General features: G+C 63.3%; 1 protein-coding gene across 1 annotated transcript in view; it reads right to left on the bottom strand.

Moving 5' to 3' along the window:
* The window catches only part of SHANK2 (SH3 and multiple ankyrin repeat domains 2), a 552,597-nt gene that overhangs the window by 7,251 nt on the left and 527,529 nt on the right, over positions 1-17,817 (bottom strand). Inside the window, exons 19-22 of the mRNA XM_061161522.1 lie at positions 12,692-12,822; positions 11,062-11,173; positions 10,279-10,299; positions 6,446-8,849 (exon numbers count right to left, since the gene is read on the bottom strand). Of these exons, the coding sequence (XP_061017505.1) occupies positions 6,446-8,849; positions 10,279-10,299; positions 11,062-11,173; positions 12,692-12,822 (2,668 nt within the window). The remainder of the gene's footprint in view (positions 1-6,445; positions 8,850-10,278; positions 10,300-11,061; positions 11,174-12,691; positions 12,823-17,817) is intronic.

Genomic DNA, 17,817 nt, shown 5'->3' with positions numbered 1-17,817 from the left:
CTGGGCACAGACGGCCTTACATGCAGTGGGTGAGCGTCTCACAGGAGCGCACCGTGCCTCCTGCGCCTGTGGCCCTGACCGGGCCCACCTGCCGGGGCTGTCCCGTCGGGAGGTGGCCTCGCTTGCTGGCTTTGTGAAGTGGAGGCAGGTTAATCCCCCCGTGACAGCAGCTCTTTAGACCCAGGCCGCACTTACCCGTGGGTCTCTCTGAGCCCAGAGGGTGGGTGTGAGCACCACCCCGCCCTGGGGAACACCCCAGTGATTCCCAGGTAGCTGAGATGCCCTTTAGAAAAAGGGCCCTGCAGGCAGCTGGGTGCGGCGTCAGAAGCAGACCCACGGGTGGGCAGTGAGACCAAGGGACAGGACAGCACGCCAGAGAGAAGGGGACTCTGCACGCGGCACTTACGTCTCTTCAGCACGACCCTCTTCTGTTACCACCCATCACGGGAGCAGATGGAAACAGGAGGGAGCGGGTTGAGACAACACTGCAAAATTAATGACAATTAAAAAAAGCAGCTTCTCTCGATGGACGAGATGAAAGCGGAGGCCCGGATGCTGGGCCCTCTGGCTGCAGAGCAGGGTGGGCAGTGCACGCAGCTGCCCAGAGGAGAATGCCAGAGGGGCCTGACTCTTGTGTGTTCAGCGGGGGAAGCTCATGCGTCTGCCCTGCGTGGCTGGGGGAGTGAGCACAGACCGAGACCAGGAGGATGCTGAGAGGGGGCATTGGCTTCCCCATGCGGGCCCGGCAGCCAGCTCCCCGGTGGTACCCAGACCCGGGCTCCCGGCTGCCCTTTGTCTTCCGCAGCCTAGGAAGCAGCAATCCGCACGCCTGCTCAGGCAGGCCGGGCTTTGCGTCAAGTCCGCACCGAGGGCTGAGAGGCCGGCAGCTAATAAAGGGGGCGTCAGATCTGGCTCTGTGCTGGGAGCCTGCCCACGGCCCCGTGGGACGTCGCTACGGAAAAGAGGAACCAAAGCGTTCGAGGCACTGCGTGGAGGTTGCCCGGGGCTGGTCCATCCTGCCCTCCTCCTCAGTGGCTTGATTTACTCTCAGTTAATCAGACGGGTATTATTCACTGGATCTCCCGGTTGCGGAGACCGTTTCGTTGCTAAGCAACCACTGGGTTCCCGGGTGGAACACACACGAATCTGTTGCCCCGATTTAGAAACACAGACACACACACTCGCGCACACACGCCCTCTCTTGGATTATTACTCTCTATCCTGCCTCTTCAATCCAATCCATATGGAAACATGAGAATTGAAACAGAAATCAAGAGTTAATGACACACTCAGAGATGCGCTGTTATTTTATCAGTCAGCACAAGTTGGCTGGGGAAGGGGAAAGCCAGGGCTCAAGGGGACTTTTCATTGTGTTTACAGATGTGGTTCGGCCCCTGGACAGTGCCTGGCTGTGGGCCGGAGGCTGCCCAGCGAGGTGGTCTCGGAGTTCTGAGCCCTCTCCGCAGAGACTCCCCAGCACGCCCCGCCGGCCCCTGCGTCCTGTGTGGTCACCGTCGAGTTTGTGTGATGCATCCCTGTCGTGTGTGTGAAACGGCGCTGATTTCCAAACTGGTCTAAGTTCTGTCTTTGTAACGTTTCTAAAGGTTGGGCGCTAAAAAGACTGGGAAGGTGACCGTAAGGGCCCCGGCGGGTCTGCGTCCTGGGCCTGGCGCACATGGGGGTCCAGCTGAGAACTGTGGAGTGAACCGGGGTGGGGGACGTGGATGTGGGCAGCTGGCAGACCAGGTCAGGGAGTTATGTGACTTGGCCAGGCTGGCAGGCGGAGCCGGATGTGGGGGCCGCGAGGCCGCCTCGGGTTCAGCAGCCCGTCCGACACACCTGAGCAGGTTGAGAATGCACCTGGTCTTCAGGGGGCAGTGGCCACCCCCGACACTCGTTGGCTGAGGGGTCCTGGTGTCCAGGCTGGATTGCAGATGGCCCTTGAAGGATAAGCTGCTGCAGTCGGACCAGAACAGCCTCTCTTACGTACCGTGTACGAGGGAACACAGCGGCGCGTGTTCACCTAATTACCCATGATTCCAGTCATTGACACTCCCTCAACATTTCAATTGCTGCCATGAAATGATAAAACCTCCGTGACGGCGCCGCTGTGATGAAAGTGCCATTAAGCAGCTTCCATTATCGAGTCAGTTCCGAAGTCTGTGCTCTGGGACCAGCTGGGCAGAGATAATTTTTTAACAACCCAAATTGATTTATTTTAAAACCAAGAGGCTCTCAGGATGATACTGCTGAGAGCCCAGCGAGGAGCTGGAGGTGCCCGCCGGGCCAGGCAGTGGGTGTGGGTGCTCAGCGCGGGCACCCCCTGGGGACTGGGCAGTGCTGCACCGACAGGCAGCCTGAACCCCGCCTGCCCCGGGGGACCTGGAGCTCCATCGGCGCCTCCAGGAGGTGAGGGCCTGTCCCGGGTTCCTCCGGAGGACCCAGGAGAGTGAGGGGATCCAGAGGGGCTCCTGGAGGGTCGACCAATGCTGCGCCCCCTGGATGGAAGCCAGTGGGGTCTCCTGCAAGCATCCACTCATGGCACTGATCCTCCTCCCAACGGCCAGAGAACGAAAGCCAAACCCACATTGACCTCCCGCTCCCCGTGGGAGGGTGGACAAAGCAGAGCTGTCTTGCTTTAAAAACAAGGATGGTCTTCTGGCTCAAGGACCTTTGTTTTAGGTCAAAGCGAATTTGTCAAACTCCCATGTACCCGGGGTCTGTCTCCAGAGCGGAGACCCCAGGACTGCACACGGGTCTGCTCCTGGGTTTCCCTGCGTCACCGTGACCCGCTGACCAAACAGCTGCTGGGTCAGCTTCATGAAACGCAAGTCAGGTCGTGCCAAGCCTTTGCTTAAGTCCTCGAGGGCTGCCACCACTCAGACACAGCCCTCTGCCTCGGCATGCGAGATGCTCGAGACCGTCCTCGCAGCCCCTCCCTCTGCTCTGGCCAGCTTCTTCCGGGTGGGGAACACCTTCCGGCCCCCCGGCTTTGTGCTTGCTGGTCCCAGTGCCTGGATGCTCTGCTCCCGGGTTTTCGCCCGGCTGTCTCTCAGGTGGTTCAAACGCCACTTCCTTCCACCCTGCCCGTGGTCATGATTCGTTACGACATCTTCGTCCCTCTGTAGTTCGGGCTGTGCACTTTGGGTTTGTCTTCTTACTTCATATCTGCTTCCCCTTGGGAATGTAGCTCTTCAAAGGGGCAGAGACCGTGGATGTTTCCTTGTTCAGCGAGGAGTCCTGGGGCCCGGCACAGTGCCTGGCATACATGGGGTGATCAGCTCCCGGGGGCCCAGGCCGCCTTGACTGTGGACCTGCAGACAGCCCCTTGGGAGGCCACGGGGCTGGGCTGTGGCTCCGGGGCCAAAGGTGAGTGTCCCTCTGGCGTCTCAGCTCTGTGACTTGGAGGAACTCAGCCTGTGTCTTGAAGTGAGGGGTGCTGCCCATGTGTCTGGGGTACCAAAGGGTTCCGAGAGCAGGCCGCCCAGGTGGGGAGGTCATTCTTGGGGTGTCGGCGGGTGCTTGGGCGTTCCTTGGAAGGGGGTGTGGGCCGGTGCTGAGCTGGAGGGCAGCTGACTTGCCCAGAGGCGGCACTGGCCTGAGCAAAGCTTTGCTTCGATCTTGGTGGACACTGTCTAGAGATGAGATCCTTCCTGGGGAACTCAGCCTGGGCAGCCAGAGAAGCCCTGTCTCCAGCCCTGCATGCCCCCCCAGGGTGAGGGGGTGCTTCTGGACGAGGCCTGGGGAGAAGCCGCGGCTGCGTGGGATAAAAGGGCAGCGGGACGGTCCTCGTCGTCCTCCCGCCAGCGTGTCTGCAATCTAGATGGTGGCAGAGCCCATGTTGCCCCTGATTTCTGGGGACTCATCACAGCAGCAGAAACTCAGGGCTCAGGCTCGTCTTGGACCCCAGCGAGCAAGGGCCTGGGTGCTCAGCGTCTTCTCCCCGACCTGGGCCTGGGCTGCAGCAGCGGGAGCGAAGGAGGAACCACGGGTGAAAGCGGGGCAAATCTGCCCCTGGTCCCTGCCCTCGCAGCGGTCAGACGCCCGGGGGTGGCCCTGGGGTGCTCAGGCCGTTTCTATGGGAATGTGCACCTCTGCTCGTCCATCGCTTCAAAGAGCGTGGCGGGTTTTCAGCTTTCCCTAGAAAAGCTCATTTCTTTTCCTTCACTAGGAATTCTGTTCATCTAATTTTGTGCCTCATTTTGCCCAGGGCCGCACACAGCTCTTAATTTTTAGATGCACTTAAAAGTAGGGCTGAGACATCCAGGCAGGTGCGCCCTGGCTGGGAAGGTCCCGGGCTCTGGTGCCTGGCTGGCTGACGCCCGGGCCTCAGTTTCCCGGTCCCACTCACTGCAGCCCTTGGCAGTGAGCAGGGAGGAAGGGGCTGCTGCCCCGGGGGCGGGGGGCTCGTGTGCGGAGACGCCTGGGGACTGCCCTGCAGGGTCTCAGTCTCCAGATAAGCACAGAAGACTGAACTCGAGGGGCTCCAGAGGCCTCAGGAGAGCCCTGCCCTGGTAAGCTCAGGCCTGCGGGCGTTCTGCTGGGTGACCCTCCTTCCAGGCTGATCCACGGCTGCAGGAGAGCGGAGAAGTGGAACCCCGAGGCAGCTCCGCGGCCTGGAGGTCTGCTACTGTGCCTTCCAGCTGAGGGCTCGTGGCCAAGCGCTCCGCCCTCTGACCCCGGTTCTCCTGTCCGCACCCCGGGAACGTGTTCAGGCCCCACCTCTGGGCCTGTGCTGCCCGGGGCCCTGCAGCTGGGAATGCATAGATGTCAGTGACTGCTTGGGCCGTGTGCACTGGGTTATAAGTAATAGAAAAGACTGTGGGGTCGATCACAGGCAGGGCCTGAACCCTTCAAGTCCATCAGGACTCTACCAGCTGACCTCTGCTCTGAGGCCTCTCCCACCCAGGCCAACCCCAGGGATGCCTGCTGCCGAGACCCCTCTGCCATGAGTCCCGAGCAGCTCACCCAGCCAGGAGAGGGGTGAGGGAGGCCCACAGTCTGAGAGAGAGGGCCCAGCCTCCGGGGGGAGTGCCCTGCAGAGCACGCTGCCCCCCACGCCGCCCAGAGGAGATGACTTCCACATCTTCCGTATCGCGGATGTCACTGTGACGGACGCGCCGGTCAGAAGCCCTCGGCCTGGCCCGGCTCTGTCCGCTGCTGCCCGTGCCCATGGACAGGCTGCCTGCCTCTCTGCATCTCCATCGCCCCTTCCGAGAAATGGGTTACTACCACCTGCTCCCCAGCAGCTGTTAGAAACATTATTCACCCACATCCAAGGGTTTTGTCAAATGTGAAACACAGATAAAGCATCTTGATTGTTGTATTTTCACATAACCTAGCAACTAAGACTGGCGCCGTTCCACAACATGTCCTTGTGTCCCTCAAATGTGTAACACATGCATGTATCCACGTGTCTCTCAGAATTGGGGAGCCTGGAAGGACTCTGAACGCCACAGTTACGATGAGGGCCCCCTTGAAAACGGCGCTGGTTGGCATGCTTCTCTCTGTGGATGCTGGTCTGTTAGCGCTCCAAGGAGGACCATGAACCAGCCGTGTGACTTGGTTGACCCACATCGAAAGAGAGCTGGGAAGTCATGGCTCTCAGGACCCCACCGTACTGCAGGATTACGGATGGATGGACTTGGGTGTTCGAGTCAAATGCCTTGCCCAGTAGGCATATATAGAACGACCTTGTTAGTGGCAACAGTGTAACCTGGGAGTAAAGACCCGCGGGAGAACAAGAGAACGCTGCCTGGGGGACCCGGGAAGCCGTGTGTGTTTCGGGCGAGGGAAACCGAGCGCAGAAACTGAGGGTGGGAGGCGTGGGCTTGAGTGGGGGGCCTGGCAGAGCCTCGGGGCTTGGGTCTGGGACCAGGGCCCTGTGTGTGTCCCCCGTTCCAAGAAGGCGGGACCTCACACTCTGCCCGACACTGTGAGTGCCCACGTGAGCATGACTGCACGCTCTTCTCCCACGACGCGTGCCCTGCTCAGGGTGGGCTCTGGGGTCTTCACTTGGGGCAGCGGGTCCAGAACCGACCCCTCCCCAGCCCAGACCACGTAGTGACGGGGGGAGGGGATCAGAGGCCCCAACACACCCTTGATCGCACGCTGCCCACGTGCCCCCTGGCTAGCAAGCCCCCTCCCCTGAAACCTCCTGGGTGGGTTCCAGAATGGCCCCTTCAGGGTTCTGGTGGTTCTGGAGGATGGGGGGCGAGAGAGCGGGGCTCCTCCCTGGAAGCCACGGCGGGGACGGCTCGTGTGGCCGGGTCTCACGGCTCATCTCTGCGTGGGGGTCCGCGGCACCAGAGTCCAGGCCGGGAGAAAGGAGGCAGACACGGCCGGCTCTGGGCGTGCCCTCCTGGATCCGCTTCGGGAGTGCCTCTGCTCCTCGGGGCACTTCCTGGTCAGCGCTGGACGAGGAACGCCCGTCGCGGGCACTTACCTGGGGGCGAGGCCGGTGGGCTTGGTTCCCGGTGTCAGGTCCAGTCCTTCCCCTGGCTTTGCCGATTTCTCTCGGTTCATTTGCTGCAGGATTGAGTTTAACTCACTAATCACGTTCGCCTTTGGGCCTGAGAGAATCGGACTTTTGACCTCCGAGACGTCCCCCCACAACCTGGAGGTCCTTGGCTGGATGGCCTTCGTGGGGCCAGGCTGGGCCCCGCCAGGCGGCGGCGGAGGTGCAGGGGGGGGGATCACGAAGCTGTCCACGTCCTCCTCCAGTAGCGCGTCGTGGTAGAGGGTGTTGCCCTTGTGGATTATGGGCTTCATTTTTGGCTTGGGAGGTACTGGGGGTTTGTCAACCATAAAGGCTTGCCCGTCTGCATAGACTGTACAGGTGTCCGCGTTCTCCCCGCCCTCAGAGGACAGGGTGGAGATGCTGGACACCGTGGAGATGGTGCTGGTCGTCTCGAGGTGGTGGTCGCTGCTGCTCCGGCTGTCCACCTCCTCGATCCCGGAGTCCGTGACGGCATCAAAGCTTTCAGGGGGCGGCAGGAATGAGGTGGGCAGACAGTTTGAGAGACTAGCCGGCTTCTTACTGTCTGCAGAGTTGGTTGGCTGGCTGGAGTTCAAGGAAGGGGACTGGGAGGTGTCATTTTTTTTCTGCTTGACCAGGTCTGAGAGAGCGGGGACAGAAGCAACCCGGTCATCGGGGATATCAAAACTATTGGCAAATTCCAGGGGAGGAGGCAATGGCTCTGTGAAAATAAAATCCTCGTCCAGGTCCACGGACGCCAGAGGCGGAGGAGGGATGCGGAACGGCAGGATCACCGCCTCCTCCACAGAGCCCGCCGCTACGATGGTCCTGCCGGGCGCGGCGGCGGTGGCTGCCGTGGGCTCGGGGCCCGCGGGGGTCGGGAAAGCACCTTCGGTTTCGGGGGCGCCTTCGGGCGCCTCGGATGGCGGATGGTCTGGCTGCGTTTCCGGGTCGGCTTTCTCGTCCTCTTCCTGCAGGAAGTCCTCTGGCCTGGCCGCGTCCACCGTGTGGACCATCAGCAGCCCAGCTGACTTCTGCTGGGACGCGTCCACGATGTTGACGAGCACGCCCTTCTTGTCGTCCCTGCGGTCCTTGCCCGGGTCGGTCTCGTACTTGTTCTCCGTCTCCTGCCGCCGCAGGGGCCCCCGCCCGCTCTGCCTGCCGACCGGAGGGAAGCCCGCTTCCCCACTGGGCCGCATTTTGGTGTCGATGTAGAGAGGCTTGTTGAGGTCGGCCTTGGGGGCCTCCCCTTTGGAGCCCTGCTGGGACTCCTTCAGGGCCCGGTCCCTCGCTGACAGCGCCAGAGCCAGCGGGGAGCTGGGGTCCAGCAGCCGCCCGGTGAGCGGGTGCACGTAGTTCTCAGGGCCCGCCGCGCTGCCGCTCCGGGGGGGCGCCACGGGGCTGCCCTCCGGCGCCTTGGCCTGGCCCGGGGCGTTCGGCAGCCTGCCAGCCTCACCCTGAGCTCCGGCCTCGCCCACACCCACAAAGTGGTTCTCGGGCTCCCGGGGCGCCGGTGACGACAGCGGCTCCCCGCCGTCCTCCTCGCCGAAGCCGCCCTCCTCGGGGAACTTGGAGGGGCGCGCCCGGGGGGCGGGCGGCCCGAGGCCCACGTCCTCGTCCCCCAGGTCCGTGGACAGGAAGGCCGGGGAGTTCCTCCGGGCCTCCAGCCGCTTCTCGCGGTCGCGGACGGCCCCGGCGATGGCGGCGGCGAAGGGGCTGCTGACGGTCAGACTGTCGTCCGGCCGCAGCTGGCCGGGCTGCTCCGGGGCCTGCGGGTCGGTCTCCACGCTGCTGCCCTGGCTGCTCTTGCCGCTGCTGCTGGTGGAGGGCTCCTTGACGATGATGGTGGGGATGGGGATGGAGCACGTCTTCTCGGGGCTGTCCTCCACGTTGGACTGCTTCACCAGCATACCCTTCCGCCGGGCGGGCTTGGCCGGCACGTACACGGCTTTGCTGGCGATCTTCCCCACCTCGGAGTACGGGTTCTCGGGCATCTGGCCCCTCTTGCCGCGGAAGTTGGCCTGGGGCCCGGCGCCGCGACTGTAGAGGTCCTCGGAGTCCAGTGAGTAGCGGTCGACCTCCCGCCGGTGGTAGAGCCCCTTCTCCCGCACCATGGTGGCCACCGTGTCGGAGCGGGCGGCCGGGGACACCTTGGCGGCAGGGTTCTGGTTGAAGGCGGGCTTGATCGTCCCGTAGACTCGCGGAGTCGGGGACTTGGGGCAGTTGTAGGCGGTGGGGGAGGGCGGCGGCGGCGACGGGGGCACCGACTGCGGCGGAGGCGGGATGTCCTCGGAGGTGTCCGGCATGGACAGGCTTCTGGTGAACTTGAGCATGGGCGGGGCCAGAAACTGACGCTCCTCCTCCGTTATCCCTACAAGCAGAAGACAGGTTTAGACTTACATCACGGAGAGGACACACTGCCCGCGACGCTCTGAGGGCGGTGTGACACGCTAAGTCTCCTCCAAACTCACAAGGAATCACGATGCACACTGGTTCACGGAACACAGCACACAAGCCACAACGTCAAGAGGTCGCGCGGCCCTTTCCGAGCCAAAAATGGAGAGGCACCAGGAGGCCCAGAGTGCGTGCTGTTGAGCCCTCCTGTCTGCGGGGTGTTCTGTCTGTCTCTCTGGGACCGTCTGCAACCTGGGAGAAGTGACTGGAGGCCAGGAGGAGCTCCCCGGCCTTCCTGCCCACAGACCTGGGGGACGAGGACGTGGGCATGGGGCCGCCCGCCTCCCCGGGCGCGGCCCTCCAAGGTCCCCAGGGCAGCGGTGTGATCCGGGTGGTGAGGGTGCCCCACTCCCTGGGACTGCACGTATGCATGTGTGTGCATGTATGTGTGTGTGTGTGGGGGGGGCGGGACAGCCGAGATCAGGGGCTTCTATTCCTTCAGAGCTGGCCAGGGTGCCCGGGGGGCATTCTGGGGTTTAGGACTGAGGCTGTGGAGCTGCCCGCTGGAAGCGAGACAAAGGGCACACCAGCTGCTGTACTGGCTGAGGGAGGTGGAAGGGGCTGCTGCCCCGGGGCGTCACAGCACCCACATCCTGCGGGGGTGCAGGCCCTGGGGCGGCCTCGGCCGCTCAACAAGGGCCCGTTTTGTTGCCTGACTTATCTGGGCTCCCCCCAAGGGGCCCGGAGCTCCTGGGCCCCCAGGAGGATGGCTGGGTGGCCCCGACGCTCTAACCAGGACCCCAGGGGTAGCATCCCGAGCGAACACAGCCCCTCTGGGTCCTGAGACCCTCTGGGCTGGGCTGATGGGCCTGGCAATTCACCATGGTCCCCACTCACCACGGTCTGACTGGATGACTGGACCCAATGAAGCCTGTGGGGCTGGGTGAGAGGGTCCTGGGGACCCACGGGGGAGGGAGATGGCCGCATTGGGGCCCAGAGCTCTGGTGTGCCCTTTAGGTGGGCTTCCAGGTTCCTTCCGACAGTTCAAGATATAAAAACCATCAACAGGACGCACTCTGGACCGAGGAAGCAGGACACAGACGCGGACAGACGGCAGGTACGCGGATCCCGTGGGGGGCCATGCAGGGTTTTCAAAGCAGTAACAGAACAGAGAACTTCAAATCAAAAAAGCTCCTAGGACAGACTCCGAAAGCTTATCCCAAAGAAAACTTCTTCTCGATAAGGGTATTCCAAATCTCACACAGCTCTCCGTGGGAGGGCTTCCCGGCACGGCAGGGACACAGCCCGTGGCCCTGTGCACCTCACAAGGAGTGATTTACGAATACGCCTTATGGAGGAAACCATTACATTCACGTGACAGACTCCAAACCGCAAGGTTCACTAACCTGATAGAAAGATTCTGCTGTCTGACAGGAGGAAATGGATTGTTATTGACCAGTTCGAGAGCCAGGGCAGGAGATGGCGTGTGCACCCCGAGCCCCTCAGGGGCAGGGGGGCCTGAGGACCCGCAGACGCCACCTCCGCCGTCCCTCACCACTCAGGTTCTGCCCGCCGCGGTCCCCCTCCAACTGGCCACGGCGCCGCTGGCTGCAGCCCCAGTGCTGGACATGCGGCGGGGCCGAACGCCCAGTGTCCGCAGGGCCTCTGGGAATTCACGCGGCAGAGGCCGGGCTGGACTGTCAGAGGGGCTGGGTTTAGGGGTCGTGTTGACCTCGCTCGGAACCGAGTCAGTAGGAAGCATGTGATGTCAACGAGAAGGCATCAGTCCCAACCCGCCACAGTACTGTCCCCTCAGGGAGCGAGAAGCCGGCTCAGCCACCCCACGTAGTATGTCTGCTGAGTGCACCCCCGAACGCGACGGTGGCCGTTCGTGGGGGTGTGGGCCCACACTGCCAGTCACTCACCACGCGGGGTGGGGGTGAGGGGACCCCTGAACCTTGCCTGCCCACCACCACCCACCCTGGACTGTGGACCCCCCCCATGTTGGTATCATCACGGATACTTGGCTTGTGAGGTCGGAAGTCACCTTGGATTTGGACTCCAGAGGGCAGGGAAGTTTCAGAGGGCCAGGGGCTCCCCAGGGTGCCCTCCAGTGGGCAGGCGCGGGGTCACCGAGGGGCCCCGCTGAGGGCCCAGGCCACCTCTGTGGGCGTGGATGTTCTGCTTACCTATTGACTTCTGCCTTCGCATCGTACCTCGAGGGAGGCCCAGGAATGGGCCCTTCGGGCTCCCGGGGACGGTGGGCGTCATCACGGCGATGCCCTGGCGTTCGTACACGGACTGCAAACCAGAGAGCCGAGTGAGACATGGGGGACCAGCCCACCGCAGCCAGCAGACACGGAGCCCTGCCCCCTGGCTCCCCCCAGCTGTCCTGGGAGCACCCAAGCATCCAGGACTCAGAAGGGGGCCCTCCTTGCCCTCAAAACCCTGGTGGACCCTACTCGGTGGAACCGAGGTCTGCCTGACGTCGACTGAGCAAGAGAAGGGCCAGGATGCGTGTCCTGGAGGAAAGCGCATCCGGCGCTGGGTGGTCGGCATTGGACCCTGGCCACATCTGCCTCCGAGGGCGGCAGATGGCAGTGGCTGCGGTGGAGGGCCCACCAAGCGTGGTGCAGAGCGAGCGAGCATGTGGGACCTGCGGAGGTGCTGCCCTTCTCCCCGGCCCGGGAAGAGCCTGGCACGCCCCTCATTTGCACTGGGAACAGACCCCCTGGCCGGCCCCCACACCACCTGCCGCTTCTGGACTGCAAAGCCAAGGTTGCTGGCTGGCCCCCACCCGGAGGCATTGGAGGGTGGCTCAGGGCACAGATGGATTAGAGCCCAAAGGACACTCGGGCTCATGCTTTAAGGCGTCTGCTCCTCTGAGACCCCGCCTCACCCGGCTCCGGGCCTCCGCCCGGCCGGCTCTGCTCTGTTGCCGGGTGCTGGGCTTGGAATCTCTGGGACAGGGTGGGTGTGGGGCTACCACGAAGGGCAGTCGCCCCCGGAGTGCCTGAGATGCGGGGGCAGCGTGAACATCCTGTTACCATTAACATGTATTACAGAAAACCGGCACATCAACACTCAACGACACTCATGGGTATTATTAAGAAAGGTGAAAGAAAGCGCAAGTGTTACTTGCTCAGTTGTGTCCGCTGTCTGCAACCCCCTGGACTGTGGCCTGCCAGGCTCCTCTGTCCATGGGATTCTCCAGGCAAGAATACTGGAGTGGATTGCCCTTCCCTTCTCCAGGGAATTTTCCCAACCCAGGGATCGAACCCAGGTCTCCGGCAATGCAGGCAGATTCTTTGCCATCTGAGGTGTGCCGGTTCGGCATTATTAAGAAAAGGCAAGGTTAAACAGAGTGAGTCAGTCTGAAGCAGAGTCAGAGAAAATACTTAAGTGTCACGGGCAGTGCTCAGCTCTGGCCGCAGGTTCGAAGCTGGGGTGCAGAGGGGCGTGTCTGGGACCTGAGAGCAGCAGCCTTCTGGGCTTGGCTGGCGCTGGCGGCCACGGTGGTCTCTGCCACTGCCCAGGCGGGAGTCGGCCCCTGGGACTCACGGGGGCCTGAGACCTCGGAGAGGCAGGGGCCCCCGTGCGTGCTGGGACTCAGCTTGCCACGAGGGTGGGGCTGGGCGTCTTCCACCCGCAGGCTGGCTTTGCTCCATGTGTCCTGTGGGAGGACCCTCAGTGCCAAGGGAGCGGGTCCACGGTGAGAGGTCCATCCTCTGCTGCGGTCTGCCCCGCACTGGGGTGCCCGCCTGTGCGCTCAGATCAGGGCTCCGGGTGTGGACGCCGGGGCGGGGGGTGAGCACTCACGTTCACGTCCGAGATGGAGGGGAAGCACCGGCTGGTGGGCCGCTGCTTGATGGTGGCCACCCTGGACTCCAGCGCCACGCTCTCGGCGGCCCGGGATGGCTTGGAGGCCGGGACGATCTCCTCGGGTTTATCTGCAACGGGAGCAGGACCGTCGGGACGGGCGTCACAATGGGGCAGGGGGCTGCGAGAAAAGTGCCCACGTGCCTTCTGCGTTTGAAGAAAGCTTTTCTCGTGCAAGTGGCATGGCGCACGCACGCTTCAGCCGCAAGCACGGACACCGACAGGCCCCGGCCCCCCACCCCACATGTGGACAGGAGGGAGAGGAGACCCTCCCAACAGCAACGCAGCCTCCAAGGCCCTGCGACTCGAGGGCATTGCCTTCTTCCCACTAGAGCTGTTCATTCCGGGAGGTGGGAGCTAAGTCAATGTCGTGAATCTCTTTCTAACAGCTCAGCGGTGCGGCTCCCCTGTAAATGCAGCTGCTAGGGTCTCAGGACCCAGCACCCAAGGATGGAGGCGACTGGGCAGTGTGGGTGTAGGCAGGGGCGGGGCTGGGGAGCGGAGGCAGCTGCCACTCCGGAGCCAGTGGAAGTCTGGGCTTTGCTGTGTGTGTGGGGGGTCTCCCTCACCCCAGAAAGTAGGCCTTAGTTGCTTGTGAATAAACAAGCCGAGGGTCAGTTATTAGTGATGCTTACAGCTTAAGAAATTATTTGAAAATGTAAATTTAAACTTTTTTTGTGTGTGGGGGGAACCCGGCGACTGCATTCAGGCACCAGCGTCTGGAAGGGGACCCTGGTTTGCTGCGATGGGAGGCGCCCCTGGGGAGTGGGAAGCCAGGGTGAGGAGGGCCTGGTGGGACCCCGAGAGGCACCGCACTCTCCTCGCAGCCCGAGCGTTCTGTCCACAGCCTGAGGTCTTCTCCGAGCTGAACCCCAACCCCTCCTGGGGTCCTGTGACTCCCCACGAAGCTCATGCTGTCAGAAAGGCTCAGGCTTCTGGGGTCTTGGCAGACCCCAAGCTGCGAGGCCAGCGTGAGTCACAGGACTGGCACCCTGGTGCCCGGCCCAAGATGCTGCAGCAGTTGCCTTTAGCAGGGGCCGCCCAGGAGGAGCACAGCCCCTGGAAAAGTTCCCCCAGACCCCCAACAAGAGGGGCCCGCCGGGGCCCGCCCACCGCCAACGGGCAGGACGCTGGCTTCTCAGGACCCCATCCTGGACCAGGGCCAGGGTCGTGCAATGCCAGCGCGCCTGGCCCGGAAAGGCAGAGGGGTTCAGGCGGCGGCAGCATGGGGGGGATCACCCCGATCCACCTCACTCTGGGACCCGCAGCTCTCCCAGCCACTTCCCCGTGGATGCGCCAGACCCAGCAAGTGTCCACCCTTTGGGAGCTGGTCGGAAGCATCCGTGTTCGGTGGGGACCCCCAGCTGTGGTCACCGCGCTCTTCCCTGCCTGCGTTCCCGGGGCCGGGAACCCTCCTGCCTCACGAGCCCCCGTGCCCACCCTGTCCCAGCAGTGCGCCTCCGCCGCGAAGCGAGCCTGGGCCAGACTTCTCTTCGGGTGGGGCTTTCCCTTGTTGCTGTGCGGCTCTCCCCCACCTCCTGCCCCTCCGGCCCGTCCCTGGAATCCAGGCCCCTCACGCTGGCTGCCGGCCTTGTTTCGGCTGGGGTGTGGCTCTTCCTCCAGGAATGGCGGGGTGTCAGGGCCAGCTCCCACGTGGGGACATCCATCCAGGGGTCTGGCTGCCTTCTTGGGCCCAGCCTCAGCTTCAGCCTATGCAGCTCGGGCAGGCTGCCCTTCCCCCGGGGGAGGGGATGCCCCCGAGTTAGGGCAAGGCTGAGTGGCTGCAGCCTGCAGGGCCTCCCATGAGGGCAGGAAGGGGCTCCTGACATAGACAGTTACACAGCTGGGTCTTCGAGACCTCCTGTCCCTAGTGGGGCCCCGCGAGTCCACTTCTGGGGTTTGCCCAGCTCACTGGGCCAGTCCACCCCACTGAGCAGGCTGGAGTGGAAGCCAGGAAGCAGGCCTGGACAGAGCCAGCGGAACACCGTGGTCTTGGGGCCTCAAGCATGTGGCAGGCACTCCCAAAACCCCTCGACGGTGGGTGTGTGCAGGGGAGGCAAAGGCGACCCTGGTGGGACTTCAAGCCGCCTTCATTCCATTTCTCATCTTAACAAGAGCCTGGTTATAGGGGGGACTGTCCCCATCCTGCAGCCTGAAAATGAGGAGCTGACGCCTTTCGTGCTGCTGGAACTCCGGGACCAGCGGGGAGCTTGCAGACCTGGCTGACAGTGGAAATCCGGGTGTGCCATCGGAACGGCCTGCCTGGTCAGGCTGATTGAGAAGTCTGCACCCTGCTCACCACACCACATCCCGATGGGTGGTCTTGGGGTGTATTTGGAGGCGTATCCCTGGAGCCATGGTGACCCTGACGTGGATGGTCCCGGCCTTTGTGTAACCTTGGCCCTCTGGTCTCCACGACACCTACGCAGTCTTTGGAGCCGGGACACACGAAAGCACCTTGTTCTGCGGGGGTTGTGTTGGGGGCTGGTATGCTGTTTCCCACTGAGGGTGGTTAGTGTGGTTTCTGCCATTCAGATGCAGAGGGCAGGCCCAGGTTACGTCCCCGGGGGCCCGGGTCCCCTCCAGGCCTCGTCTCAAGCCGGCTCAGCCCCCGCGGTGCAGGGCTTGTTTACTGGCCCACGAAGGCTTTTCAGGAACACTGTGAGACTGGGTTTTTGTTCCTGCTTCCAGGCTCACGAGGATTATTCTGCTTCGTTTATGCAAGCCTGGGATTGGGTGTCTGTCGGTGCTGAGATTAGTCAGCCCAGGCCCCGCGGGCTTACAGTGAAGCACTCTGAGGCCGACAGGCTGGAAAACTGTCAAATCTTCAGAAACAATCTAGGAGTAAGCTGATGCAAACACCCTGGAAGTGACCCTGTATTTTAATTTTCTAAGCAAACACATGGCGTGGTGCCCACTGACCGCGGGCTGCACACCTCCTGGGAGGAGGGGGCGGATGTCAAGCATGGGGGGCAGGCCGCAGGCACCCCGCCTCTCTTGGGGACCAGAGCACGAGTGGGGTGCTCCTGCCTGACCCCGGAGCCCCCACCCACAAGCACTCCCCCAAGCACAGGCTGAGTCGCCCGTGTGCCTGAGCTCTCCTGCTGGGGAAGCCCCAGGTCGTTCAGCAGACGTCACTGGCTTGGTCTGTAGGAGGGAGGCGTTGAATCAAGGAGTGGAATGACCTCCCCCCAAGTTGGGGCAAGGAGGGGAAGCTGAGGCCAGGCTGACACCGTGCCCTGGTGGCCTGGTCTCCCCTGGGGGAAACGGGGTGCCCACCCACTGCAGACACCCCCCCATCCCTGGGCCCCCATCTGTCCGGGGCCACGTTCCGGGCTGGATCCAGCAGCCCCGCTCCTCAGGACCATCAGGAGGGTGCCCCCAGCTGCTCCGGAAATGCCTGGCACGGCTGAGATTCGGACTCTCAGATCCTGGAGCATTTCGGGCGGTCGTTTCACAAAATGCATCTTAATCTCGGGGACCTCCAGGAAGCCTGTCCCTCCTAGTGACCTTGAACAGGGGGTCCTGCCAGGCCCTTGGGGGGAGGGGGGGCGGGGCCAGCCTCGCCCTGTCTTGGGGTGAGAGGGTACACTCTCAGGGTTTCCTCCACGACACAGTTTCCGAGGAAGCTAAGCATGGAAGGCACCAGATGGCACAGACAAGCCGCTCCTGGTGAAGCGGCAGCTGTTGGCTGCCCATCTCTTTCATCTTCCCAGGAGAGGCCGTGTGGGTGTGCCAGGGGTGGGGCGGGGCACTCTGACCCTCCCCGGCCCAGAGGCAGCGGTAAAGCAGGCCCCTCCCCTCTGGCCTGGCTTCTGCTTGGAGCCTCCCTGGCCCCGTGTGGCCCTCACGGTGGCCCTGGCTCCCCCGCAGTGGCCATGAAGACAACCTCTGGGGACAGAGCAGGTCCTCGGGAGATTCCTCAAGGACTGAATGGAGGCATCTAAGGTCAAATTCAAATTCACATCCAACTTTCTCCACTGTGCAAGGAAGGTGGGCCCCCTTCTCCAGGAGTCCTGCCTGTCCTCTGTGTGACTCTGCCCCGGCCCAGGCAGGCCACGGGGAACACGTGTCTGTCCTTGAGCGCCAGGACACGACTTCTGTCGCTGTTGCAGTCCAGGGTATTTGGCTGCTGGGGCCCCTGGGGTGGGTGGGGGCAGGCCGCACGTGCCCCTGAGGCCGGGCCAGCCTGAGTCTGAGCTGCTCCTCCTGGCGGCAGCCCTCCCCACCAGCCCAATGATGGCCACGGGGCCCCCGCGGCCCAGGTGCGGGGCCTCTTCTGGAAGGTGCGGTGGGCAGACACAGCGGTTCATGCTGGCTGGGCTTGGCCTTGGCCTTGGACTGAAGTGGGTTCAGAGGGTAAGGTGACCCCAGGGAACTTCCCGTGCCCTGGGCACCTGCCCTATGGTCAAGAGGGCGACGGAGCCTGGAAAGCCCACGGGGAATCTCCGAGCGGGGTGGGGGGGTGGAGGCCCAGGACCGCTGCAGAGAGAGGCTGTCGGGGTCGGCCTGCCTTGGGAGACTGTGGGTGAGAGAGGTGCGCCCTGGTTCTCCCGGACCAGAGACCCCAGATGCAGTCCCGCCGGACTCCAAGGACCGCCCCCCGCTCCATCTCAGCGTTTCGCGTGCTGCGTCGTGTCTTTGTGGCCTGTGATAGTTCCCCTCCCTCCTCTGCACCTCTAAGTCTCCAGCAACCAGATGAAAAGTGCCCTGCCCATGGGGACTGCTGGGGACAGGCACGTCCTTGGGGGCCTGGCTGCAGGGGGCAGGGGGGCTGCTCACAGAGCGGAGGCCGGGTCCCCTGTGGAGCCACCGCCAGCCGGGGGCGGGGAGCGGTGTGGCCTGCCAGTTCCAGGACAGTCTTCCTGCCCGTGGAGAGCGGGCATCCTGGAGGGCAGGGGTTTCTGGGAGTTAAAGGGCGGCGGTCCCTGCCCACAGCAAAGGACCGTCAGCGACCTGCTTGCCAGGGGCCCTGCTGGCCCACACCCTGACCACCCGCCTGCGGGAAGGCCCCCCAGCCCTGACCCAGACAGGCCCCTCTGGACGACGGTGGACACGTCGATGAT

This window comes from Dama dama, chromosome 2, assembly GCF_033118175.1.
Source record: "Dama dama isolate Ldn47 chromosome 2, ASM3311817v1, whole genome shotgun sequence".
NCBI classification, from domain to species: Eukaryota; Metazoa; Chordata; class Mammalia; order Artiodactyla; family Cervidae; genus Dama; species Dama dama.
The sequence above is the reverse complement of the archived record's forward strand: the minus strand, read 5'-3'. Positions and strand labels throughout refer to the sequence as shown.